The 27,249-nt window shown below is 38.6% G+C and overlaps 2 protein-coding genes across 2 annotated transcripts; one reads left to right on the top strand and one right to left on the bottom strand.

Annotated features, from left to right (window-relative positions):
• The first annotated feature begins 7,177 nt into the window (after positions 1 to 7,177).
• Positions 7,178 to 8,192, top strand: LOC113722440 (uncharacterized). Its single transcript, XM_027245745.2, has one exon. It carries the CDS (start codon positions 7,361 to 7,363, stop codon positions 8,036 to 8,038), a length of 678 nt encoding a protein of 225 aa, XP_027101546.1. The 5' UTR covers positions 7,178 to 7,360; the 3' UTR covers positions 8,039 to 8,192.
• Positions 8,193 to 17,015: 8,823 nt separating this feature from the next.
• Positions 17,016 to 19,528, bottom strand: LOC140013607 (uncharacterized). The gene is made up of 5 exons (XM_072062957.1): positions 19,259 to 19,528; positions 19,022 to 19,198; positions 18,323 to 18,403; positions 18,009 to 18,214; positions 17,016 to 17,964 (listed from the first exon to the last, which is right to left on the bottom strand). Exons 1-5 carry the CDS (start codon positions 19,526 to 19,528, stop codon positions 17,016 to 17,018), a joined length of 1,683 nt encoding a protein of 560 aa, XP_071919058.1.
• Between the last annotated feature and the right edge of the window lie 7,721 nt (positions 19,529 to 27,249).

Genomic DNA, 27,249 nt, shown 5'->3' with positions numbered 1-27,249 from the left:
CTTCTCTTAATTACCCTCTCTACTTGACAAAGTTTCTTCTGTCTGTCTGTCTGCCTGCCTGCCTGCCTGCCTCTGTGTGTGTGTATACATATATAGCATCTGTCGGGGGTGGCTTCAACTGAACCGACCGGCCGGCCGTTGCGATACGTGCCAGCCAGCCAGGTATTAGTAATAGTATGAGCCAGTCAACTGGTCAAACCTGGATGGCACCACATATTTTCATTTCAAGTCTTTTCTTCTTCTTTTCTCTCTCTCTCTGTCGTTTTTTTTTTCCCCATATTTTCTACTCAACAATCAATCTCAATTGTGGTCTAATCAATATCATTACGGACAGGAAGCAACGTGTGCCATATTCCATTTCCAGACCATACGATTGGCTGGACATCTAACAGCTTCCTTCGCGATTCCATTCCAAGCCAAGGGTTCCTAGCTGCCGATGGGTTAGTCATGAGTCAGAACGAAAAAGATTAATTGAAAGTAACAAAGGGCTTTTGTCCCACATCGAGTGTTTGGGGGGGGGGGGGGGGGGGGTTTAGTATTTAAATCTCTTCAGGAATTTCTAGCCTTCTACAACAACTTCTATTCTTGTGTCTTTGTTCCTCTTTTGAGGACAATATACATATATAAAAGAGGAATTTATGAAAATTAGTATTAACACGTGAATATCATTTCCATGATATAATTCAATTCCAACTTTCAATTTGCATCCGTACACTTGGAGCCAGCAACGTGTGTGTGTCTATATATATATATTTTACATGAAGTATAAAGTAGCCACCTAGTTTGAAATGAAGAAGCATCCAGGTGATTCACAATTCCAGAAGTCCAGCAGTAGATTGATTAAAGGAGGTCAGGTCTGATTTCGTGGTCTACCCTCTACATTACAGGGGACTGGACTTTGAGACCAAGACCAAATTGTCAAGTCGTCGATAATTTCCATTACACTTGATGCACGTGCTTACATACGCCACAAAATTGTTTTTAATTGAATGGCTGCCCGCATCAAATGTCAAATCACAAGCTTCTAGAAAACGAGCGATTTTTTTTCCTACCATTAGTGGTAAAAACTCACACATGTACACGCACCCTCTAATTAAGGAAACGAGCTATTGATCTAGCAAAAAAAATTTGTAATATGAACATTGTCACGCTTTGCAAAGATATAAGGTGCCATTTTAGGATTCTATTTCCCAGTACAATGGCCGAAATGAACCCTCTATCTCCATCATCTCTTACAGCATCTTCCTGTAACTTATTTCTCCCCATTCCCCCTTTCTCAAAACAAGGGGGGAAGAGCCTTGAATTGAAATATATACCTTCTGCCCTATCATCGATTGGATGTATATGCATGACCCAAGTCATTATTCTTTTGTATTTATTATCTTTTTTATTACTAAATAAAATGGCTGAACAAAACCAAAATAAAATAAGTAATATGTTACGAAAACAACTTGCATAAATTGACACGAAACCATGAGATTACTAGTTTGAACTCTGTTCTAGAGATATCGCTCTACTCCGCTCATGTGAATTGCTATTTTTTAGAATTTTTATAGAAAAATATATTGTTACGATTTGATGTATATGGATGATTATATAATATGTGTTCATAAGGAATGCAATTTTTTTTTTTTTTTTTTTATGTTTTTCATAAACATGTATTCTGCATATTGCGGTAGACTAAGGCGATCTGCAGGTAAATTTACCTTTTTGTAAGCAATACAAATGTCAACCAACTTGATCACCATCAGATAATAACCGGAGTCTGTGCCGTCTTTTGTGTGGCTGCGATCGCGATGTACGCTGAGGCATGCCGGCGTTATACTTGGAGTCGGCAATAATGAATTATGACTGAGCATCAGAAAATAGATTAGCATTTAAATAAATAAAAAAAAAACAGCCAATACAGGCACAGTGTACTCGTTTCATTTCATATAAAAAGAGGCCATGCAGCCATGCCGGATAGAATATGATATTTTAGATTTTTTATGAAATAAATGTATTATAACGATTTATTTAACGTATATATAAAATATAAAGATGATTGAAAAATATATTTATGAATATTATAAAAACTTTTTTGAGGCGAAATCACGATTCAAGCAAGGCAAATTTAGCCCGGATCATACCTTGCCACGTTCCGCCAAACTATCATCCATGGTACGCTGATGAAGAAGAGTCACGTGTGAAGAAACCCAGCTGCTTCCGTTGTTTGTTTTACCCTAGTTGTTGCAGTTTCAACTCTAGTTGGATGTCATGTCAGCCCCCCGAAAAAAAAAAAAAATTTACAAGCATAGATAATTGGATGAGACTCGTTTGCATCTCTACTACTAACACTTGTTGTTAGTTTCGCAACGCAAAAGCATAATGCATGCAACGCCACACTATATTGCTTTTCTCTTTAATATTATCCATTAACCCAAAGAAGGCAACGCCAACAAATCAATAAACCATACAATTATAATGATGGAGACCCTTCATGCTTGTAGAATTAATTCAAGGTGGACTTCTCAACAATAATATGTGTATTATCACATCGATAATTGATGGAAAGACCTTCAAATTGTCGTAAAGTTGGGCCACATTGATTGGAGCATCACGAATAAGGAATTTTGCATTCTTGATCTCTTTGAGAAACAAAAATTCTGTGATCCAAAATCCTGCAAGAATGCCTAATTCTGTGATTCAGAATCCTGGTACAAATGTTTGTTTAGTCGTGTCAACTTATTAAAACAAGTTTTCACTCAAATTGATCTACTGTAAGCTATTTTCAAGTTCAACCAATGGAGTTCCGGATTTTTTTTAGGAAACTCTCTTTAGTGTTTTTTTTATAAAAAAAAAATACTAATTTCTTGTGTAAAATGTTTGTTGAAAATAAAATTGCAAAAATTTATAGCAATATTTCTTTTTTTCTTTTTAAAATGAGGAATAGAAGCTGATCGAATAGAAGTATAACTACCCACATAACTATTTTTAAGGAATAAGAGTTTTTTTTTTTGGGAGAGTCGTGGGGCGGGAGGGGGGGGGGGGAAGGGGCATTGCCTAGTCTCTTGTAGATTTTTGCACTTATGTGTGCGCAATCACTCTTGTAGATTTTTTGAATATTTTATAATTCTAAATGAACTGCTTATATATCGTTATAATAGAAGTGTGATGTTTTGTTACTGTTCATGTAGGTCTCATGCATAATAATTACATATTTGTTGTAAAATTTTGAGAGTAGTTCAAGTAGAGTTACACTTCATTAAAAAACTCTTCATTGGATACTCTTTCCATTTGCACATTTAGATATATGATATGATACGTGTTTTCATTTATTAATAAGGGTTAAGAATCGTTAAATTTAAAATGATCATGTCTTTTTCTAATAAATAAAAACACATATCATGCATCCAAATATGCATTGTGAGAAATGAAAAAAAAAATCAGAAATGGAAAGGGAATCTTCTGAGGATGAATCAAATGTGGATTATGATCTAAAGGTAACAATTAGATGAATAAGCACATACCTTCGCACTTGACACATTTGGTCTTTTGGTGTTTTGAATTTTGTCAGCAGGAAAACATCAAGGATGATCATCGATGAACCAAGCAAACTTTGCCGTGCTAATATTTTCTAGTTATTCTTTTGCAAATAGATTTTTAGTAGATAATTAAATTTGATACATGCATGCAATTGCATTTTATTCAGATAGTTGTGCATGCAGCAAATACAGTAGGAATTCATCGCTTATTACTTTCGGCAAAACTAAAGGTGGCGTAGTGAACCAAAACTGACATAACTAGTAGTAGTTAATTTAAAGTTTTACTTCAGCTGATTGTACGCGGGCGGCTGTAAAGGCATCGTGTGTTACTACTTCTTTATTTTATACATGATCAGCTCCATTGCAGTAGTTATGATTCAGTTTGATTCATGGATGTACGTACAAATATACTTAATTATAAAAGCGAACATAGGAGCCATTCCCAACCCAACTCGGTTAATTTACTACAACTATGGATGTATGATAATCTTCCTCTTGTTGTGAATTCGTAAGTTGTGGAATAACTCGATTCACATTTCTTAGTTTTAAGCTGTTACATTTAAGCTAATAAATGTCTGCAATTTCATTAAAAATAAGAAATGCATAGAAGAGGCGTGCGAGGATAGGTTTTCCGTGACTTCTTGTTCTGCACATCTCATCCATCAGTTATTTGATCGGATATTATTACCTAGGTTCATTGGTTATTAAACTCAGCAACTCGGCTAAACTATTAGATCAAGGATCAACTGATCAGATTGATCGGACCGTTCTAAAAAATTCACTGATGTCAACACGATGTCATAATTTTATAAATTTTAGAAATATTGAAATTAAGTTCTTGGCTATATTTTGGTCAACCATACAACAATATTCCAAAATTTTTAGGCTTGCAATCAAATATCCACCTAAAAATTGTATATAAAAATGTGAATTCATGTCGACAACATGTTCGTTCTCCAAAACTACTTGAAAAACTAAATTAAAACAAATCATATCTAATTTGAGATATTTTTGTTGGGAATATGGCTTTCTAATGCAAGTCAAAATCACTCATGATAAATTGATAAGATGATAGGGATGAAAACTTTTTAATTTAGAGATTATTTAGGATGTGAGTGATTTTGTTGTTTACACCGAGTGGTTTTTTTTTATTCTTATTAGTAAATAAAAGTTTTACAATTTAGGTAATTCAAATTATATTTGAGAAAAATAAGAAAGATAAATTTAAGAATCGAATCAAATAGTCGAATCGGGTCATTGGTTTGGTTGATTTTTTATGATTTTGACTGATTTTTTACCAAAATAATTTTGTACTACTTACCAATTTGGAAAGAAGGCTGGTTCATGGTTTAATCAATCTGGTCTAGATCTAACAACATTGCCTAGGCTCCTAAACTTTGGAATGCATGACGGATCATGAGTGCAAAAGAGCTTGAATAAGAACAGATGCTTCGTAAACAATTCATTCAGAGTTTGGAGTAGGAGTGAAACGAAGACTCCCCTCTTAGAGTTTCACTCTCTAAGAATTTCACCACTAATGAATGTGAGGAGGAGCAGAGAAGCCCTTGAGAGATGAGCATTTTCCTTGGAGTGAAGCTAGGAGAGGGGTTGACCTGCATTTGACTCCAACTCTAGTTGAAAGGGATTTGAAATGTTCCAATCTCATCATTAATATCATTAATACGAGAATTGTGTTGTTAGTCGATGCATAAAAATTCTTATAATGAACCTACATATGGTTTCGAAGGGTATCTTCTGACCTGTGATGGATCAAAATCGAACTCAATCCAAAAAAATCCAGGGCAGTTCACGGATCTGTGAAAACCAAACTATACGTCAAAGTACGATAGGTAAGCGATGCAAAAACCTTGTGAGACTTCAAAAAAGTGGTAACCAGAGGACAAATTAAATTGATGAGATGCGAGTGTCTACCACAACAGATTTGTCATTATGGAAGTGACCATTTTCTCTTTCGGAATGATTAATTCCACCCAGGTTTAGTAGTAGCCTAGTTTTATTATAGGTTAATCATAAATTTCCTCGTACTAATTCCACACCACGGATAAGGCATGCAAGTGTGCGGTAGTAATCTATCAGTTATCTTTCATTAGTATAATTCTCATTATCGATTTCCCTTGATGCTTTGAGTTTCCACTCTTAAAAATCAATTTATCTTAGGTAAGTTGGGCACCAAAAGAGATTTAAAATCCCTCTTAGGGCTATAAGTCTGGGTTCAAATCGCTGCACCCTACTGTTAGAAAAATACAATTAGTGTATAAAAGTATCTATTTAGTCTAGATAGGCCTGTTTTCCCTCTAACCACTTATATAACCCAACTGGGTTCTCCCTTTACTATAGAACAGGATAGCTTAGATGTTGCGGATTGATTAAAAAAAAAAGTTTTCATTCTTAAAGAACCTTCCCCTGTAAAATAGGATAACATATATGCTGTCAATTGATTATAAAAAAGGGCAAATTATCTTTTTACCTCCATGTGATTTGGTACCTTACCACATGTCTCCATATGGTTTAAAAACTTACACATAATCCCCTTTTGGTTTGAGTTAATGTATCACTGTTAGTTTTTCGATTAAAACTAACGGTCAGTAGTAATAAATCAAAATCAAACTAATAAATTGACAAATTCACCTTTTCATACTTTTGTTCTTTTTTCCTTTTCTTTCTCTGTCTCTCTTTTGTTTTTGGGGAAAAGAAGAGTGATTTTGAAACCTACATTTTGGTCTACAAAATCTTAATTTTCTCTAAATACAAAAGAGATGGAAGGAAAATTAAAAAAAATAAATAAGAAACAAAAATATGGAAGGGAAATATAAAAAGAAATAAATAAGAAATAAAAAATACCAAATATTTTTATACTACAAATATCATTATAGGTTTTTAAACCAAATTGTTAATGGTATTGTCTATTTCTTATTTATCTTTTTTTATTTCAATTTCTTCTTTTTTATGTTTGGAGGAAAAAAAAGAAGTAACGAAAGGGTAAATTTATCAATTTACTAGTTTAACTTTGATTTTTTACTATTGACCGTTAGTTTTAACAGAAAAACTAACTGTGATATTTTAATCCAAATTGTAATAGGGTTATATATAGGTTTTTAAATCATAAAGGAGTTATGTGATAAAATACTAAATTATAAGAGGTAAAATGTAATCTATCCAAAGAAGAAAAGGACTTTCCATTCTAAAAGGGGGAGGTGGGGTTGGGAAGGCAAAAAAGATTCATGTAAACTAGCAAGATAATTGGGCCAGCAACAAAGAAAAAATTGCTAAAGGCGCCTCTCCCTATGCTAAACTATAATCTCATTTGTTCTTTAAGCATTTTGCATTTGACTAGAGCAATATGACTCTGAAATCACGAGGCAGCAAATTTTCTTTTTGGAAATCTATAAGTGTCGAATGGATCCCACAGAACTGGTAAGTTGGAGTGTTGGTCTATGTATGGTTTGTTTTCTTTTCGTTGTTGGCTTTAGTTTTGCCATGTAGTAAAAATGGTAACGCAGATGATTGTCACTAAACGCAATAGTTGTGGCGGCCAACGCTAATACGAATTTCTTTATACTAGTATTGAATACTACGTCTTTTTAAACTTTTGGCTGGAGCATCAAGAAAAGCAAAACAATTTCTATCGTTTCGGGAAAAAAAAATCAAGAAAAGCAAAGCTGTAAATATAAAGAGTAAAGAACTCATTCCACCGACGACGACCAAGTGTTCTTTTAAGCTGCAAAGGTCAGGCAAAGCGACCCTGTCAATCGAGTACAAGTTCTTTCTACTAGTACTTTGACTGTAGTAGCTAGCTGGGAATTGCTAGCCAGGAAATGGGGAATTGCTTGTTTGGAGGAGGTATAGGTATAGGCGTAGGAGAGGCGAATGAAGTGCTCATCAAAGTGGTAAACGGGAATGGTGGCATCATGGAGTTTGGTGCTCCTATCACGGTGGAATTCATCACCGATGAGTTCCCGGGACACGGCATTTTCCGAAGCCATGATCTCTTCTGGAAGCCGTTGGCTCACCACGAAGTCTTGGAAGCAGGTGAGTACTACCTGCTACCGCTGGACGACGAGGACGACAAGAAGAAGAAGATGAAGAAAGGTAGCATGAACAAGAGTAGAGTTGGGCAGGTTGCTCAGATAGGGCATGTAAGGTCAAACAGCGTTCCCCAATCCACGCCTGCAGTGCCATATAGGATGTCGTTTGATAGCCAAGGAATTCTGAAGAGGTCACATACCGAGGTATTTTCGCGGAGCAGCAGTAATGATCAGCTTGGTGGTTTTTGGAAAGTTAAGCTGGTGATTAGCCCTCAACAGTTGTTGGAGATTTTGGCACAAGAGGCTCGAACCCAAGAGTTGATCGAGAGTGTCAGAACTGTGGCTAAATGCAGGAATGGGTTCTGCTCCTCTTCCATGGGTTTTTCGGATCAGTGGAGCCTTTCCAGCAGCGGCAGCAGCAGAAACGCCTCCTCATCAAAGAAAGATGCCTTATTGTTAGACTTGTGAAGTCGTACGTACTCACTAACTGATCCGTCCGTTAGCAAGTTTCTTCTTCCATGACCCTGTTGTTTTGGGTTAAATCAAATCCGATATTCCCTACTTTTAAAATTCTGTTAATTTTAAGTTTCTTGGCCACTTCTAAAAGAGTCGTCCCGTAGTATTTTCTTTCTTCCGAGTAATAGACGAGTATTATCATCTGAGCCCTGTTGATTGCCCTGAATCGTGTATGTTCTGGTGCGATTAGCGCGCCTGCCATTTAAAACTGTTCGTTAATTAATGGGCGAATTGAACATTACTAAAGAAAAAATTTGTGAAATTGGAGCTCGCGGTACATGTTAATTCATTTATAGACCTGGACAGAGATTAGCTGGAATTGGTCAAGACCTGAGGGTCAAAACAAAGGCAAATGCCGGACGAATCCAATGGGAAACCAATACCAGTTTTGGTAAAGGTAAAAACGACTTCAATTGACACATCCTCACTGTCTGTCAAAGATTTGAGGCTTTCAAGTGCTGCCATTTCAAGATGCCTTTTAGGTAAAGAAGAAGGCAAATTACGAGAAAGTAAGGACCAAAATGGTTTGTTAGTACGATGGCTTTGAAATACACTACCAGTTATGGTTCATCTTTAAACAACTTTCTTCGCAATGAACAAAAGCTGTACTACATGTAGATGTATAATAGTTCAGGTGGTATCAATCTCAATGGGAGGGAACCTTGACAATAACCGAAACATGACCTCCAACTTCAACCCCCGTTCTTTGTCCCATTTTTCCAGAGGAAATAAATACTCACCATATTAATGGACGCCGCAGAGACATCTTGAATGAATCTTGATGCTGTGCAGTGCAGGAAGTGCAACGACTCTGAGCTCCATATTATATACAAGTCCCAATTATCAGTTTCTGTGCGGCTAAAGTTTAGATGGGCTCCGACACACAATTGTCCACCGAGAATTAGCAAATTAGCAGTTAACTCGAAAATAGCTCTCACAATTGGGCCCAACGAAGGTGACAGACTATAGGCTGTTATCTTCGGCAGATTCAGAAGTCCAAACTGGAGGGGTCGCACCTAAGATTTACCGGCCTATAAATTTGCAGCAATTCTTCGACTCCCAAAGTACAGTTGGGCTTGACTTTTTCCTTGTCCAGGAGTAGGCCCAACTCCGGGTTGAACCTGTCTGTCTACAGATTCACTGGAAAGAGGGGATACAACTGTAAACGAATCGAATCGAATCGAATATCTCATGTTTGAGCTCTGTTCGTTAAGTGATTCGAACAACGTTCGTGTTTGTTCTTTAATTTTCGAACTCTAAACCTGTGTTCGTGTTCAGCTCATTAAGCAAAATTTGTGTTTAAGTTCGAGTTCGTGTTCGGCTCGATTAACATAAATGAGCTGTTCGCGAACATGCTTGAAATGCTCAAATCCAAATTATTTTAAACCTTAAATATGCCATGCAAATTATTAATTATTCTCAAAAACAATTAAAACACTAAGTGACTAAATTCTATTATTCATTAATTGTACAACTAATATTAACATAAAAACAACAAATAAAACAAAGCAATTTGCCCTCCAAATATAAAAGTCCAGTTATAAAATTAACCCTAAAATTTGTCAAACGATAATTATGTTCATGTTCGCAAACGTTCGTTAAAATTCACGAACATACTCGTATTCGCTTGATTATTAATCGTGTTCGCTCGATTATTAATCGAACAAAAAAATTCGTTCAAACTCGATTCGTTTAATATTTCAAACTATCCTTTCACGAATACGAGCTATTCGAAATGAACAGCTGGGTTCGTTAACAGGTCTAGGGACAGAGCACAAACATGGCAAAGGTGATGAGCATGCACTGCGGCAGGATTTGTCGCTCATGACGAATGTGAACTGAAAAAATTGCAGCTTTAGGCTTCAATAATTTCTCATGCTTACTAATTTCGTTAACATTTTGTGTGTGTCCCGGCAGGCATCAAAAGTCTGCAGTGTCCAGTGTCATGAAAGGTTTATTCACGAATGTGTGATGTTCCAAAAATTCTTAACAATTAAATAAAAATATGAATAACCAATGAGCAATTCATACAACCAAATGCACACTTTTTACAAGTTCAGAATTAAACTCAGGGGTTTATGTGCAAATAAAACTAAAACTTGGGATAATATTTCCAGATGAATTATTAGTTTTGTAAAACTCTAGGAGTCATAACGTAGAATTGAAAAAATTTTGAACCCTAAAAACTAATTTCTCATGTTTCTTATTCATTTCGTCTACTCCCTTACCGCTAGCAATGTTAAAAAGGAACCGAAAAGAGAGATAATCCAAAAAACTGAATTGGTTCAAATTCAAAAATAGGGTAATCAATTTGTAATTTTTAAAATGGTTAGGTTACTCGAACCTATTTGAAAAATTAGGTTAAGGTATGATTTTCAATTTTCAAAATTCACGATTAGCTAAACCTACTCGTATATATCCAAAGTTGGTTAAGATAACTACTATCCAAACTTCAACCCATAATTCTTTAGTCCTTTACTAATAATTTAAGTTATGAACCCCATGACATTATATATTTTATTTTTCACAACTTATTACTTTGTCAATTTCCTATCTTCGTTGCCACTAATTTCATTTACTCTACTATTCTATTTTTTTCTCTTTCTTTTCTCATGAATTCTATCCACTTCACCACTCTATTTATTTTGTTCTTAATTTTTAGAGCTTACATTTTTTTGTTGTAAAATAATCTGTCATCTTCAATAAAAAAATGAATTAATAGATTTCAAGAAATAGAAAAGAATGAAAATAAATATTTGAAATATTTTTTGTTTTAATTATCTATTGTGTTTTGATTTTCTATTTTGTTAGTGATTTTTTTAGAGCTGCAGGATTGAACATTTTTATTAATTTGGACAACTATTGTATTGTTTTCTTTGTTAATCTAATTCTGTTTTTCTCTTTTTCTACAAGTACATAAGAGTCGAGTTACCTTGTATATCCGACCATATCCTACGGGTTAGTTGATTAATGGGTGGTAACCAATTGACTAGGGCTAGGGTATGGAATATAATTTTGTTGAACCGCTACTTGTTGTTAGGGTCAGCGAAATTGCTTCTCAGCTGCTACTCTTCTTTTATTAATTGAATTTTTGTCTTTTCGAGCTTTATACAAGTTAGTTTTTTTTTCAAACTCAAAATTAAAAAAAAAAATTTATCTCTTCTCCTTTTATCCTTCTCGCTATTTTCCTTGTCCTTTAGATCTATGATTAGATTTTGTTTAACAAATGAATTTAAGGTTCGTTTTGATTAATGGAGTCGAACCCATTGGGCTCATTTGGTTTACGGACTGGATGAGATAGAATGATTCATTCTCGGATTATTAATCCGGGATTGATTCATCCTCAAATTAATAATCCAAATTATCTAGTATTTGGGTGATTCTAAGTTGGATAGGATATATTGAGAAATAATCCTATATTGTGTTTGGTTGGAGATTGGATGAGATATGATTACTATTTTAATGACCAAAATACCCCTTAATTTATAGGATGATTTTAATAAAATAATTTAATAAACTATAAATTTTAATAAAATAAAATAATTTTAAACTTTAGAATTATAAAGTAAATCAAGAGCTATGATACAGAAGAATTTGCAATCACTCAAACTCATCCCAATTGGACCCTTAAAAATAGGTTTTAACCTAGTTTTTGAATCTAAATTTGAAATTTAAGTAAATAATGGGCTGAATTTTGACTAAAATAGGGTTAAATTAAATAAAATTCAACCCATTCAGGAGTTTTAAATGACCTAAGCTCAAGCCAATAAAATATTTTTCTTTGGGTCAAGCTTGAGCTTATATAGAATTTGCTTGAGAAAATAAGGTTAGTAAGGGCAATATAATCCTTTTATTATGATATAAGTAGGGGCAAATTAGTCAAAAGTTTAAATTCATTAATAGGGGTGTCAAAAATTTAAAATAATGAATAGGGGCAAATTAGTCCAAAAAAATTAATATAATTAGTAGGGGCAAATTAGTCCATTTATTGTTATATTATTGTTTGAGAGTTTGATTATATAATATTCAATATGAATTTGTATCATTCGCAACGGCAAATTAGTTCAAATATTATTATGTTAGTAGTAGGGGCAAATTTGTTAAAAAAATTTAAACTAATTAGTCCATTTATTATCATATCATTGTTTGAGAGTTTGATTATATAATATTCAATATGAATTTGTATCATTCGTAAGGGCAAATTAGTTCAAATATTATTATGTTAGTAGTAGGGGCAAATTTGTTAAAAAAATTTAAACTAATTAGGAGGGGCAAATTAGTCCATTCATGTTATATATCGTATAAGGGTAAGGTTATATAATTATGAGAGTATAAATTTTATATTGTTTGTAAGGATAAATTAGTTTAATATTTCATCATTCTATCTCTTAGTCATTCCTAGATAACTAATACCACATCCCTCATGGGATTATTTTATCCCATGAACAAGGGGATTAATTCGGTTAATTGAGATATGTCATCCTATTTGTAAAATGTAACCAAACATAGGATGACACTGGATAATTAATCCAATCCTGTATCATCCCATGAACAAAACGGACCCATAGAGGAAGAAATAGGATGAGGAATAAACGTATTTAGCTGAGAAAAAAAAAATCAACAAAGCAATTTGAAAAAATCCAAGGTCTTGCCAATTTTTGACTGGATTTAACCGTGACCTTGCAAGAAAGTTTCGAGGAACATTCGGATCGGACACATGTCCGGTTCTTGGTTTGTGGGATCGGACCACTCGATTCGGTACGAGTTTAAAGGACAAAAATCAAAAGCAAGCAAGCATGCATGCAATGATGCACGAGCTGGGCGAAAAGAAAAAAAAAAGTATATATATATATTGAAGCGGTGAATTCTGGTCGGGAAGTACAATGTTCTCAAGGTCACCGAACCAAGATCACTTGTTTGGTTCACAAATGGTAGGGTAATATCCCCCCGTTTACCTCCGAAGGTTAAGTTAGTTGAGATATAATGGGAACACAAAGATCACTTTTTTAGAAAAGAAGTAGGTTCCTTTGTTACCAGAGAGTCGTCCCTTTTTCTATGTAAGGTTCCGGTATTTATAAGGGACAATTTGGAGGGAAAGACTGTAGGGTCCAGGCCACCAGAAATCTGATTGAGACAGCCTATCTCCTGGATTTGACCACTGTGCAGGGGACAGGGTGTCAGAGCAGTGTGTCAGGATGGACATGTCAAAGGTCACATCCGTTACTTTTCCAATTGTCAGCCCTTTAAGTTTCACCTCGGCGGTATGACTCAGGGCTCCGCCCGAGGTGATCACAGCAGCCAAACTCATATCGTCGCCTGAGGTCGCGGGGTGTCTGAGATGAACATTAATCCCCAGAACAAAGAGGCCTCGGGGTTTCTAAGCCAAATCGACCATTCTTACTAAGCCCCCCCAAGCTTCGGGAAAAGGGATTTTGCTCGTTGCTTCCCGAGGCTTACCAATCGCCCCAAAGTGTGAACCACAGCGTCGACACTTCATATACACATGGATGGGACTAGTAGGAAGATGATGTGATGGCTGGTAGCTTTAATGATAGGTTTCTGAACAGTTGCCAAATCACTAGTTAAATGAATAGCACCTCTTTTAATGAGGAGAGAAGGTGTTCCCTCAAGAATCCCAAGAGTGCCATCCTTTCAACCTTCTCCCGCTTGCCTATAAATAAGAGGGTCCTTATCCTTTCACTTTTTACAGCAAAAGTTTTCAATCACCTCAGAGCAAACCTGTGTCATATTTTCATCTCGGCCATCTTTGAAATCCCGACTCCAATCAAAAGTAAGTTCATCATCCCTTCTCTTTTACTTATAGTTAGAATAGCTCACACACACAGAGAGACAGTTAGGCTGAACTTTGAAGCGGCAGAGAGGTCCGGCTCGTTCGAGGAGAGAGAGAACCAACTGATCTCGGGGGAGGACGTCGAGGTAACTAGTGGGGACGAAGCGAAGCAGATCCAAGAAGGAGACGAGGCGGAGCAGGTCGAAAAAATATCCGAGGAGTTGTACAACGACGAACTCAGATCCGAGATACTCCGGGACGAGGGGGTGCAAGAACCGACAACCCTTCCCGATCTCTCGGGTATCGATTTCGGCCAACTTCCTTTATTTCATAGCGTCGTCGATCAGGCTGTGGCTAACGAGATGATTCATAAATATCCCTTCCACCGGAATTACAGCATCTACACGCCTCGCCTGACTCAAACAGCCGAACAGCCACCAAAGGAAAGAGTGGCCATCTACATAAACCAATTGGAAGCGGGACTAAGAATGCCCACTACCAGGTTCTTTCAAGATTGCCTCAGATTCTGGGCAATTCGAATCCTCGTCGGGTTCGAGTTGTTATGCCGAGAATAGGGTCTAACCCCTACCGTCAACCTCTTCCATCGTTGCTATACTATCCACAATAGTGGAAGTGAGAGGAGGTGATTTGACTTCGGTAACTGAGGTAAAAACGTGCCAAAGTTGGTGGTGGACGCTCTTACGTCCAATAAGGAGTAGAAACACAATTTCTTCTTCGTCTCGGTCGAAGACTTCCCAAGAGAATTTTGGTGGAGACCTCCCGTCTTGGTGAAAGACCCTACCCCAGGTAAACATTACTAAGAGAGCTTCCGAAAACTCCTCGGGTCGGGCCTCCGGATCAATTATTGGGACTACCCCGAGGAGCTCTTTGCTAATGAGGGAATCAGCCGAGCACTGATCAGCCCGAACCGTCTCTCTTTCTTCTCTATTTGGCTTCAAAAATATTGTATTCTTTCATTCTTCACTTCGTACTGTTTCATTTCATTTGATTCTTATTAATCTTTCTTCCTTGTGCAGTGACAAGAGTCTCGGATCTGATTGTCTCGGGAGCGCCTCGGTGGCCAAACGACCACAGAAACGCAAAGCCCCTGTTCAGACTTCCAGGGCTCAGAAGAAAAAGAACGCTCTTGTCACTTTGGCCACAACTCCGTTAAACATTATCTCGGAGGATACCTCCAAGACCTCGGCCATTCCAAAGGGGGTGGCCACTCGTGGTGTGACCGTTGTTGCTCCGTCTCCCCTGGGCCGAGGTAAACAGATCCAAGCCCCATAGGGGCTCATCACGGGGTCTTCTTTCTGGAATCGACATTTTGTCCAGCCCGTGCCTGACGAGAAGGACAAGAGACATCCCGATTGGCGCTGGCGTCTGGAGTGGAATGCTCTGGACGAAGAGAAGAAACGGTAGTCAGAGGAAGAGCAGTCTTCTCGGAAAGCCATAGAAAAAGCCGGCAGCTCAGCAGTCGAGGCTTTCCGCTCTTTCGAAGCCTTCAAACGTGACCTCGTCGAGCTAACGCTGCCGAGTTTTATGTTCGGCTATATTTCAGCCGTCCAGAACGCCGCTTCCTTCCTTACTCTGAAGGATTTGGACGTGTTGAAGGACAAGCCTAATTTTAATAACGATGCCAAAGAACTATGCGATCGTATAGTCGAGGGTATCTAGTCTGGAAGAAACCTTGCCGAAGTCAAAGAGGAGTTCAATCGTGAGATGGAGGACTTCGAGCAGGTGCCAGATGATGGGCTCGGTGGGGGCACTGAAGGAGGCGAGCCCGGTGCTGACGAGGCATGAGGTTCGGCCGGGACTAGCGGATCGTAGAAAACCTAGGCTGTCCCTTAATTTTGTAAATTCCACCGAGGCTAAACTCCTAGGAAAATTTCGACACCTCGACTTTCCATAATTGTAATCTCCTTTCTGATAATCTATAAGAATTGTCTTTTTATTCCATTCGTGTCCTTATCCTATCTATCTTGTCCCCTTTTTTTTTCTTTAATAACACCTTAGTGATACTTAAGAAAATAATAAAAGAACAACAAATTATAAAGGACAATGAAATATGAATCTAAGGGTAATACAACTTGAGATTCTCGACATACCATGTTCGGGGTACTAGAGTACCATCTCGATAAGCCAATTTACAATATCCATTCTGACTAGCCTAAACTACACGATATGGGCCCTCCTACTTCGGAGTTAACTTGCCCAGAGATTTAGATCGGCTAACCGAATTCTTTCTCAAGACGAGGTCACCCGAACTGAATCGCAAGTGTTTTACACGAGTGTTATAGTAACTAGTGAGGATATTTGTATACAAAGTCACGCGAGCTGCCGCGGCATCCCTTTTTTTATTGGCAAAATCAAGATCTGTTCTTCTCTCTTTATCGTTTACCTCGGCAGTGTAGGCTGCCATTCGAGGGTTTGGAGTGAGAAATTTAGCGGGAACCACCGTTTCGGAACCGTACGTCAGAGAGAAAGAAGTTTTTTGGGTAGCGGATCTCGTTGTGGTTCGGTAAGACCATAACACACTAGGGAGTTCGTCTACCCAGGAAGAATCGAGCTGATGTAACCGAGTTTTGATGCCATGGAGTAATGTCCGATTGAAATTCTTGATCTGACCATTGGCTTGCGAATGTCCCACCGAAATAAAGTGTTGCTTGATGCCGAAGTTCTCGTACTATTCCATGAATGGGTTGTCAGCGAACTGTTTCTTATTATCCGGGATGATGATTCGAGGTAAACCGAAACGGCACACTACACTTTTCCAGAAAAATTTCTGGACGACGAGGCCAGTTATGCTTCGTAGACTCAGTTTCAACCCACTTGATAAAATAATCGACGGCCACTACCACATAAGTACAATTATCCAAGGCCCGAGGGAATGGTCCAATGATGTCTGTCTTCTATTATTCAAAAGGCCAAATCGAAGTGATAGGGACCCATAAGATTAGTTGGCTGGTGGTGCTCTGGGGTATGGTGCTGACAAGATGGGCAACAAAGGACCTACAGTTGGGCATCTCGCCGGAGAGTTGGCCAAAAATACCCGAAAAGTAAAGTCTTCTTAACCAATATCAGGTAGCCGATATGAGCACCACAGTGTTCCTCATGTATGTCTCTTAGAATTCTCTATTCGTCTTCAGCTGTGATGCACTGTAGCCGGGGGCCGAGGTAAGATCTCTTATACAGGACATTGTCGCGGAGAGCATACCGAGGTGCTTTGCGCTGAAGCTTTTTGGCTTTGGTTCGATCCTCTAGGAGCTCTCCCTCACCTAGGAACAGGATCAATGGACCCATCCAGGTGTCCTCCGGATAAACGGGGCACACCGTTCCTTCGAGATAGCCAGGTTCAGTTAAGATTTCGACCAAGACTGTCTTATTTAAAGTTGAAAATGAAGTGGAAGCCAAGCGAGATAGCGCGTCAGCTCGTTTGTTCTGTGATCGGGGTATTCTTTGAATTTCAAAGGATTCGAAATATGCAATGAGTTGACGGGCTCTAGAGAGGTAGCGTTGCATCACCTCCTCTCTAACTTCATACTCACCCCGTATTTGACAAATAACGAGTTGGGAGTCACTGTTCACTAATATATGCCGAGCACCTAGATTGCATGCTAACTGTAATCTGGCGATGACTGCTTTGTACTCGGTTTCATTGTTGGAGGCGAAGAAGTCGAATCGAAGAACATATGAACACAGTTCCCCTTGCGGATCTTCGAGGAGCAAACCTGTTCTGCTACTCTTACTGTTAGACGAGTCGTCTATATGTAAAATCCATTGCTGAGGCTCGACAGAATCCGGAGTCACCTCTTTGTTTTCATCAAAAGTGAACTCGGCTAAGAAATCGGCAAGTGCTTGCGCTTTGATAGCTTTCCGAGACTCGTAATGAGACTCGTAATATATGTCATATTTTCCTAATTCAACAGTCCACTTGGTAAAATGTTCGAATGCTTTAAAGCACGATAAAATTTGGCGAAAAGGCTGATCTGTCCTTAGGTACACGTTGTGAGCTAGAAAGTAAGGTTTCAACTTGCGTGCCGCATGAACTAGGGCCAGCACGAGTTTCTCGGCTTGGGCATATCTGGTTTCAGGTCCCGAAGAACCCGACTAACATAATAAACAGACATCTGCATACCCTCCTTTTGTATCAGTACAGCACTCACTAATTCATCGACGACAGACAAGTACAAGAACAACTTGTCTCTGGGCTGAGATGAAGTGAAAGTGGGGAGATGATGCAAGAATCGCTTCATTTGTTCAAAGGCCTGCTGGCATTCTTCTGTCCAGAAGAACTTATCAGTCTTCTTCAGGACTTTGAAAAATGGCAGTGCCTTAGATGTTGATTGGGACAAGAATTGGTCCAGGGCCGTCAATCATCCCATAAGTCTTTGTACATCTCGTGTACATCGAGGTGAAGACATCTTCTGAATTATCTTTACCTTGTCAGGATTTACTTTTATGTCCCAGTGTGACACGAAGTACCCCAAGAATTTTCCAGAGGTTACTCGAATATGCACTTCCTGGGGTTTAACATTATCCACATGTCACGGAGGACCCCAAGGACCTTTCTTAGGTCGGATAAGAAAATCGAGGTTTCCTTGCTTTTTAGAAGAATATCATCAACATATGCCTCGACATTTCGGCCAATCTGAGATTTGAAAACTTGGTTGATCAACCTCTGATATGTCACTTCGGCATTCTTCAGGCTGAAATGCATGATTGTGTAACAGTAGATTCCTTGATTTGCAAAAAAGGCTGTTTTCTCTTAGTCTTTTTCATTCATCCCTATCCGGTGGTAGTCTTTGAAGGCATTCAGAAAGTAGAGGATCTTATATCTCATCGCCTAATCCACCAAGGCGTCTATCTTCGGCAGTGGGTAACAATTTTTTGGACAGACCTTATTTAGATCTGTAAACTCTACACATATTCTCCATCCTCCGACATCCTTCATAACCATGACAGGGTTGGACAAACAGGTGGGGTACTGCATTTTCTTAATCATTCGTGCCGGTAACAGCTTGTGTGCTTTTTCGACTACGGCTTTGTCTCGTTCTGGACCGAAGTGCTTTTTTTTTCTGCTTTACAGGCTTAGCGTGCGGGTCAACATTTAGCTCGTGCAGTATAATATGGTGGGGTACCCCCACACCTTGCTCAGCAGTCCAAGCGAAAACGTCCTGGTACTCTTGGAGGAGGCCGATCATCTCATCTCGGAGTGATAGTGGTAAGCTGGTTCCGATACGGATGGTTCGTTCTGGGATTGAAAGATCCAAGGGAATCTCCTTCACATCATCCCCGGTCTCTAACCTCTCGGGTTTCTTGGACGATTATGGATCTATGCAATCAATTGAAAGGATATTGGGTCTCCCTACTTCGACCTTTGACTCAGAAGTAGAGGCAGATGCTGCCTGGAGAGTGGCGAGGTAGCATTCGCGTGCTATACAAACATCGCTGCTCACCTCGGCCATATCTGCTGAAATAGGAAATTTGAAACTCAGATGGTACGTCGAATAGATCGCACGTAGGGCATTGAGCGTAGGTCGACCCATAAGTAAATTGTAAGGGAAATCAATCCTTACCACTACAAAGTTGACAGGGATAATTCGGTAGCGGGGATGACGGCCCACAGTGACTATCAGGGTGACCATCCTTTCTGAATGCATCACGTGTCCTCCGAACCCGACAAAGGGGGTTCTGACGGGGGTCATTTATTCCTTGGTCAACCTTAGACTTTCGAAGGTTCGGTGGTACATGACATCAACCAAACTCTCCGAGTCGACGTAGATCTTTTTAACGATGTAGTTGTTGGTGAGCATCTCGATCACCAAGCCCTCATGGCTGCTAGAAGCAGCAGGGATGGGGTCATTCGGACCATAGGTGATAACCTCAGTAAGACGAGAATTCGTCTCACCTTGGTCCGAGTTAGCTTGTCGATAAATCCTCTTCCGAGAATTTTGGTTGTCTCCTCCCATCGGATTTCCAACTATAGTGTTAATTACCCCGACTATGTTTGGCCCATAACCAACTCCAGCTGTGGTAGGTTCATATCCAGGAGATCCGTCTCGAAGAGGTCTCTTCATCTCCCTAGGATCTTCAAAGGGTCGGCAACTATTCCTGGACCCCTGCTTGTCGTCTCGCCGGATTTCACCTCGGTTGCTATCTCGGTTGGAATCACTTCGGTTCTCTTGGCGAGGGTTATTCCTGCTACGCTCTCTACCTCTTTGGACGAACTGCTTTAGGTACCATCACCTATTTAATTCTTCGATATCCCTCTTTAGGTCATTACAATTCTCAATTTCCTGTCCGATATCCCGGTGGTATGCACAGTAAAGGTTAGAATTTCTTTTTTTCCTTTTCTCAGCCATCCGAGGAAGGGCGCGTCAGAGGTGATTCTACTCCATAATCGTGAGTATATGAGATCGATTGGTGTTCAGAGGAGTCAGGTCAAAATCCGGAATAGAGGATTTGCCCTTGGCTATCCTGTCAAAGACATTTCGCCGATCTTGGCCGGCGTTTTAAAAAGCTCCCGTCGTTCCGGCCTCACTTCCGTTCAATTCTTTCTTCTTTCGGGAGTCTGCCCTTGAACGAGCCACCCGGGCTTCCTTTTTCATCCGATTCAGGTCTTCGATTTGTATGCCCTTCTCGACCTTTAGCCATAACTCCTTTAGAGTTCGAGGGTATTTCTTGTGTACTCCCGTGTTAAACGTTCCTGAGACGAGCCCATTGGTGAATGCGGCTATAGTTACCTGTTCATTGGAATCAGGTATTTGCATGCTCTTATCTTGAAACCTCTGGGTGTACGAGCGAAGGGACTCTCCTGGGTTTTGCTGCATATTTAACAAATACGCCGGGGCCTTCATCGTCGTCTTGAAAGAGACAAAGCGATGGATAAACCTGTCTACCAATTCCCCTAAGGAGGATATACTCCTAGGTTCTAATCCCCAGAACCATTTTCGAGTTGTCTCCTGAAGTAACACTGAGATGCCCGGTAGATGACCGAGTCAGGAACGCAGTATAAGCGGAAAGCCGAGATGAATACGTGGATATGATCCTCAGGATCACCTCGGCTGTCGTATGAGGATATAACGGGTAGTTTGAAATTTGGGGGGAGCCTTTCCTCATTAATATCATCCGTGAAATGAGGAACTCTCATATAATCCACCTCCTGCCTTCCAGGGAGCCAAGGTTTCTCTCATCTTGTTTCCCCAGCAAACTCCGTGAGAATGCCCTAAAAATAGAGGCAATTCTGGCCTTAGCCTTAGATGAGGCTCGCTTCAAGGTACTCCTGATGAAAGGTCTCTCATCAGATTCTCCTTCAGACGAGACCTTAGGTGATCCGTCTGACTTTCTTTTAGAAGACTCGACTTTTTGCTTGTCTTGTCCCTTAAAATACCTTCTTAACTTTTCGAAATAATTGGAGTTTTCAGCCACAAACTCAGCCATTCTAGCAATGACTTCTCCGTTAGTGGGTCAGGCCTCATGGGACTCCTGACCCTCAAGGACATTTTCTTGTTGGGCTGCGGCGCTTGCCTCGGCCCTGATGATGAGGACCCTCCTACTCCTAGAACGCATGGATTTCATTCTTCTTATGTCTTCGGGTTTCCACAGACGGCATCAATTGAAGCGGTGAATTCTGACCTGACTAGCTGGTCGGGAAGTATGATGCTCTCGAGGTCACTGGACCGAGATCACCTGCTTGGTTCACGAAGAGTGAGGTAATATCCCCCGGTTTACCTCCGAAAGTTAAGTTAGTTGAGATATAATGGGAACACAAAGATCACTTTTTTAGAAAAGAAGTAAGTTCCTTTGTTACCAGAGAGTCGTTCCTTTTTCTGTGTAAGGTTCCAGTATTTATATGGGACAATTTGGAGGGAAAGATTGTAGGGTCCAGGTCCCCAAAAATCTGATTGAGACAGCCTATCTCCTGGATTGACCATTGTGCAGGAGACAGGGTGTCAGAGCAGTGTGTCAGGACGGACATGTCAGAGGTCACATCCGTTACTCTTCCAATTGTTAGACCTTTAAGTTTCACCTCGGCGGTATGACTCAGGGCTCTGCCCGAGGTGATCACAGGAGCCGAACTCATATTGTCGCCTGAGGTCGCGGGGTGTCCGAGGTGAACGTTAATCCCCAGAACAGAGAGGCCTCGGGGTTTCTAAGCCAAATCAACCATCCTCATATATATATATATATATATATATATATATATATATATATATTTGAAAAGTTAAAAAAGTCTACCTTCAGTTGCAGTTGTACTACAGCTCAATACCGGTTGAGCCTTTGAATTAGATTCTTGTTGCTTAGAACCAATTCAATTCGGGCGAGCAAAACCAATTACCCAGCTGTATTATTAGTATTATTAGATCATGCACGTAATTAATGAACTAAATGCATATACAGTACAGACAACAGATCGTCCAATACCTTCGTTTGGATTAATTATTTTTGGGGATGTTTTTGAAGAACTTTGCTATAGCAGAGTTTTTAGAATATATTTTGAAATATGTTTAGAAAATATTTTAGGATATTTAAGAGTAGAAGAGTTTCTAGAATATATTTTGAGATATTTTTTAAAATTTTAAAAAAATTTAAACTAATTTTTAGATTTTCTTTTAGAGTACTTTTTAAAAATTTTTATTATATTTGAAAAACTAGTTTTTGAAAAACACCCTAAAAATAGAGGATCCAAAACGTACTGCGCGAAACATAAATCGATTCATCTAATAAAGATGGTAGCTCCTCCATCTCCCCTTCTTTTCTTAATCTATTCAAACCAACGAGAGTCCAATTGTTTGGTTCTTCCTCCTTCCTAATTGAAGTAGCAGATTCAAGTATTTTTCAAGCGCATGAATCTCGGTAAAATATGTACGGGACTGTACTACTCACCTAGCTTGCTTTAACTAAGTAGAGCTAGTCAGCCTCCCGAGTTTCTGCAACATGTATGATGACTGTGGCTGGGTCTTCGCCTCGTTTCCATTTGCCCTTATGATCCTTGGTTAATTTTCTTATCCTAACTATATCTTCTTTCTCGTGTGCTCATTGATGGCTTGGTTTCCCGCTTCCACTTAATCTCCGACCCCCACCCCCACTCCCACTTATTTATTTTTTTTTTTTTTTTGGGTTAGAAAAAAACACTCTGCTCTTCCACACGGACATGCTTGTCGTATTATCAATTAAGGATTCCATCTCTCCCATCTCACCAACCTCCTTTGATGCTTCACCAACAAAGATTCCTCTTCTCATTTAGTCATATTTGTGGGTCACTGAGCATAAAATTTTATTCGTATCAGTTTGTGCATGTTTTTCCCATGATTCTAGTTAATTTAAATGAGTTTAAATGTTTGTCAACTACTATGAAATTAAGCTTCTTCTATGCCTGATACAAATCTCGCCAGCTAGATATATATATATATATATATATATATATTCATTGTATGCCCTTTGTCTTCTTCTTCTTTAATTGTTTTTCTCTTTTCTTCTGTTTCTTGTCAACAAGCCTGAGCGTATCTTCTCGTTTCATCTTCAGTAAAATGACAGCAAATCATTCACTAATAATTGCTTACTTTTTTTCGAAGCCCTTCTGGCTAAATAAAGCTGCTTTATTAGAGTTGTCTCGATTTCAAGTACACCTCTCAAGAATTTTGGGAGATAAAAGTGCTTTTGATTGCTGCTAATCGTCAAAGATTGTACATCTCCATTCGTTTAATTTTCATGCTTTCCGACACAACTCATAACCGTGATATATATATATATACACACACACACACACAGTATATATAGAAAATTTTTCCCTTTTGCTGTCGGAGGAAAATTTTGTGTTTTAATTCACATTGCTTGTATTTAATCATCATGTAGTTTGTTGATAGCTTTGCTGTCATATATGTTACGTGTTGTGATGCATATTATGTAAGCAAGATTGCTTATTTTAGCTCTCCATGCACACGTGAGGTAATATTAGGGCTTTAGTTTGCTGCAAAATTAATTGGAAGAGGGATATGGTATCGAATGGGTAACAGAGACGTTGGCGTTTTTCAACTCAGATCGACCAACAGTTTTGCGCCTTAAATAAACTCTTCTTAAAATTAGGAACAGTTTGGGTTCTTTGCACCAAAAGTTTCCTATCCTGTTTATTCTAGTTTTGCTTGTGCTAAATTACATAGTACCTTCAAGATTTTCAGGCATGATTGAGGAATCCAAAGACATAAGCCATACTATAATTCATGAAGATTCCTAGATTACAACCTTATGCAATTAGCAAGATTCACTATTTATTACTAATTTCTTATGGCAGTTCCATACTACAATTCATAAAGATTCCTAGAATACAACCTTATGCAAGCAGCAAGATTCACTATACTATTTATTACTATTTTCTTATAGCAGTTACGAACTGCTGTACTTAATTAATTGGCATGATCTGAAATAGATTATTCATCGCACGATATTCTAATTAAGCTGCACACCTGTATGAAAGACTCGTGACATCAAAAGACACAGGTGTCATTTATCAAAAGTACCATGCTTATGCCAATTATTCTGTTTTTGATTGAGATATCGGTGTACCTATGAATAACTAGATCGAACGGGCCATAAAATAAAATAATCGAATCTGTCGCACTCCCCCTATCCACAAATGAAGGACTAGTTAAGTGAAAATCAGAAAACAACAAAACTAACTAGCCTATATATATATATATATACAAACACGAACTAGAGGCACATAGAACTAGGAGGATTCAATTCGGCGCTTCAGAGTCGAGGAAGTCGTCTTACACCTCCTCCAGCCAACAACAATGCCACGAAAATCCTTCATGATCTGCTCAGCTATTAACTACATCAGGAGGGGAAAGACCCTGCCTAAATACCCTTGAAATTTTTATGGAAAATTGCAGCAGAGGCTACTCGTTTAACAACATTTGTGCACACCTTCCCAAACAACAGGGGCAACAGCAAATATAATTGTGATAGGGATTCAGGAATATCAGTATAACACAATTGACACACGTCTGAGGAGGATCCGCTGCCATCCCGGCAGGCCCAAGCAATCAGTCTATCCTTAGTTGCCAAAGGTTTCCTACAAGCCAACCGTAACAAAAGAGAATATCTGAACGCGCAGTGGTTACCCCGCACAACCTTAAACCAGGGAACTCAAGGGATCCATTGCAGACTTTGAAGTATGCGCACCATGCATGAACTCCAGGGATCCTTTATGCATGTTATGTTGGGGTAATGCACGATGACGATTAGTTGAGTTGTAAAATAAAATTAACGTATCAACGCATTAGTTTTTTTTTTTTTTTTTTTGGCAAACTATAAAATCTTTGCGTATGATAGAATTTTAGCGTTTGTACAAGGATAGAGATGGTAGAATAAGTCTCCATTTTAATTTAAACTTGTGAAATAGATCAACTTCTTTTTCTTTTATCAATTTGCCTAGTAGAAAATCATCTTTTTGATCGATCGATTATGTCTTTTAAGTGAATGCCAAGAATTGTAGACCTGCCATGAAGCCCAAATGCCTCCTGCCTCTGCGGTGCCGTACGTCAAATGGAGTTTTGTTCTTTTTTTTTTTTTTTTTTTAAAAAAATAAAAGGATCGACCTGTCTCTGTTGACATAATAGTACAGTACTACAGTAGTATTATTGTTGGTCCATAGGGTAAGCGGTCAGGAAAAGGGGTGTGTTGTAATTTTAGACGTTGCTCTTTCTGGCCCTTACCATTTGCATTTACACTCATAATGGACAGCCATTTTTTAGGGCCACAGCCTCGGATATAAGAAAAAACTTCCAAGACATCATGTGTGAATGGTAGACTTGTGCTTTTGCTAAACGAGTAGTAATTTTTGTTGACTGGGCGATAAATTTACTGGTACAAAAGCTGGAATTAATATAAAACTTTTTTTTTTTTTTTGGGGGGTAAGAAGGGATCATATCTTACCTTTACATTGATGCTTAACAGGAAGCTAACAATCAAATGCCAATCGAAGAATTTGGAGAATTGCAATTGTTTTCTGATCGATGTAGAAGAAGCTCCACAATTAATAATGGAAAATTTATTATTCGACCACGGCAGAGAGTAGTATTGATGCGATTTCATCAGGTGGATGAGAGAGCGAGCATTGGAAACAAAAATATCCCTCTAAATTAAAAAGGTTCATTGGTTACAAAAAAGAAAATTAAAAAGGTTCATCTTGGCTCCTATTGCTATTATGTCTTCACTCTTTGAGTCAAGAATGTCACTATCCAATGGCGTAAATTTCCTTCAGACAAACTAAACTAAGGATTCAGGTGGTTGAGGTAGGGCTATAGCACAAGATTTTTGATTAACATGTTTTATTCGGGAGTACCTACCGACTTCATTGTATGTGATGATGTATTGTGATAGGTGCGTGGATCCTGACGTGTTTGAAGCGCGGTCTCTTCTCTTGTTTATTAGTTGTATGTGCCGTGCCGGGCCGGTTTAGTAAACATATAATTATAAGCCCTAAATTATTTGATCGAAAAAGTTTTCTTTTTTTTTTTTTTTTTGCGCTTTGTATATAAAGAAGAAAAATGATTACTTCTATCTAGCTACTACTTAGTTAGTTTTTTTTTTTTTTTTTTTAAAAAAAAAAACTCACCGCTCGACGATCTCTTGCGGTACGTACGACCTCGAAAAACTAATAAAAGGCATGCACCACTCCCCGGCATTCTCCTCTTGTCGGATTTCACCTTTTCTCTCGCATTGGCTCATGCAGCCAGCCCACAGCTGATACAGTACCAAATCATTCAGTAATAATTACCTAATGACAACACCTTTCTCTAAAGCTGCTTTATAAGATTCTGATAACAAAGCTCACGTCTAAAGAGTTTGAAGAAATAAAGGAAGAAAGAAAAGATTCTCGATCTAGTCGTAATTGTCAAAGATTATAGGTGTTTGATCTGGCGTTAGGGGACCTAGCCGATAATAAGAGCCCTGGACTTGAATTATTACACCACCACCGCCACCACCACCTTCTTCTTCTTCGTCTTCTTTAATAAGAGCCCAGGAACAAAAAAAAAAAGTATGCACTTCGCATTTTTTACCGTGTCATTTCTAAAAGTCACTACTATAGATTTCAACCTAGTAGCTCATTCTAAACCACAATCAGTGATCGACATTTGGTATTTTCACATCATAGCAATTTTTCGTTTCAAAATGGCAAATTTATATATTCTCCACCAGACAGAGATTCAGTTTACGTTAAAATGGATAAATTGCTCAGGTAAAAAAAAAAAAAAAAGAAGAAGAAATGGATAACGTATTAATTAATCCCTGCTGGTCTAAATGGTCGCCGTACAATGGCTCCTTTGCCCTCCATAAAAAAAAATTTTTTTTTTTTAAAGTC

This window comes from Coffea arabica, chromosome 8c (assembly GCF_036785885.1).
Source record: "Coffea arabica cultivar ET-39 chromosome 8c, Coffea Arabica ET-39 HiFi, whole genome shotgun sequence".
In the NCBI taxonomy this organism is placed as follows: Eukaryota; Viridiplantae; Streptophyta; class Magnoliopsida; order Gentianales; family Rubiaceae; genus Coffea; species Coffea arabica.
Note: the sequence above shows the minus strand (reverse complement) of the source record. Positions and strands in the feature narration are given on the sequence as shown.

Excerpts from the sequence above, each read along its gene's own strand:
- LOC113722440 (XM_027245745.2), top strand. The coding sequence starts at position 7,361 with ATGGGGAATTGCTTGTTTGGAGGAGGTATAGGTATAGGCGTAGGAGAG.
- LOC140013607 (XM_072062957.1), bottom strand. The coding sequence starts at position 19,528 with ATGGTCACCCTGATAGTCACTGTGGGCCGTCATCCCCGCTACCGAATT. Across the intron at positions 18,215-18,322 it reads TAAAAGTAAATCCTGACAAG|GCACTGCCATTTTTCAAAGT; the intron begins GTAAAGATAATT and ends TCAACATCTAAG. Across the intron at positions 17,965-18,008 it reads CAAAAGGAGGGTATGCAGAT|ATATGCCCAAGCCGAGAAAC; the intron begins GTCTGTTTATTA and ends ACCTGAAACCAG.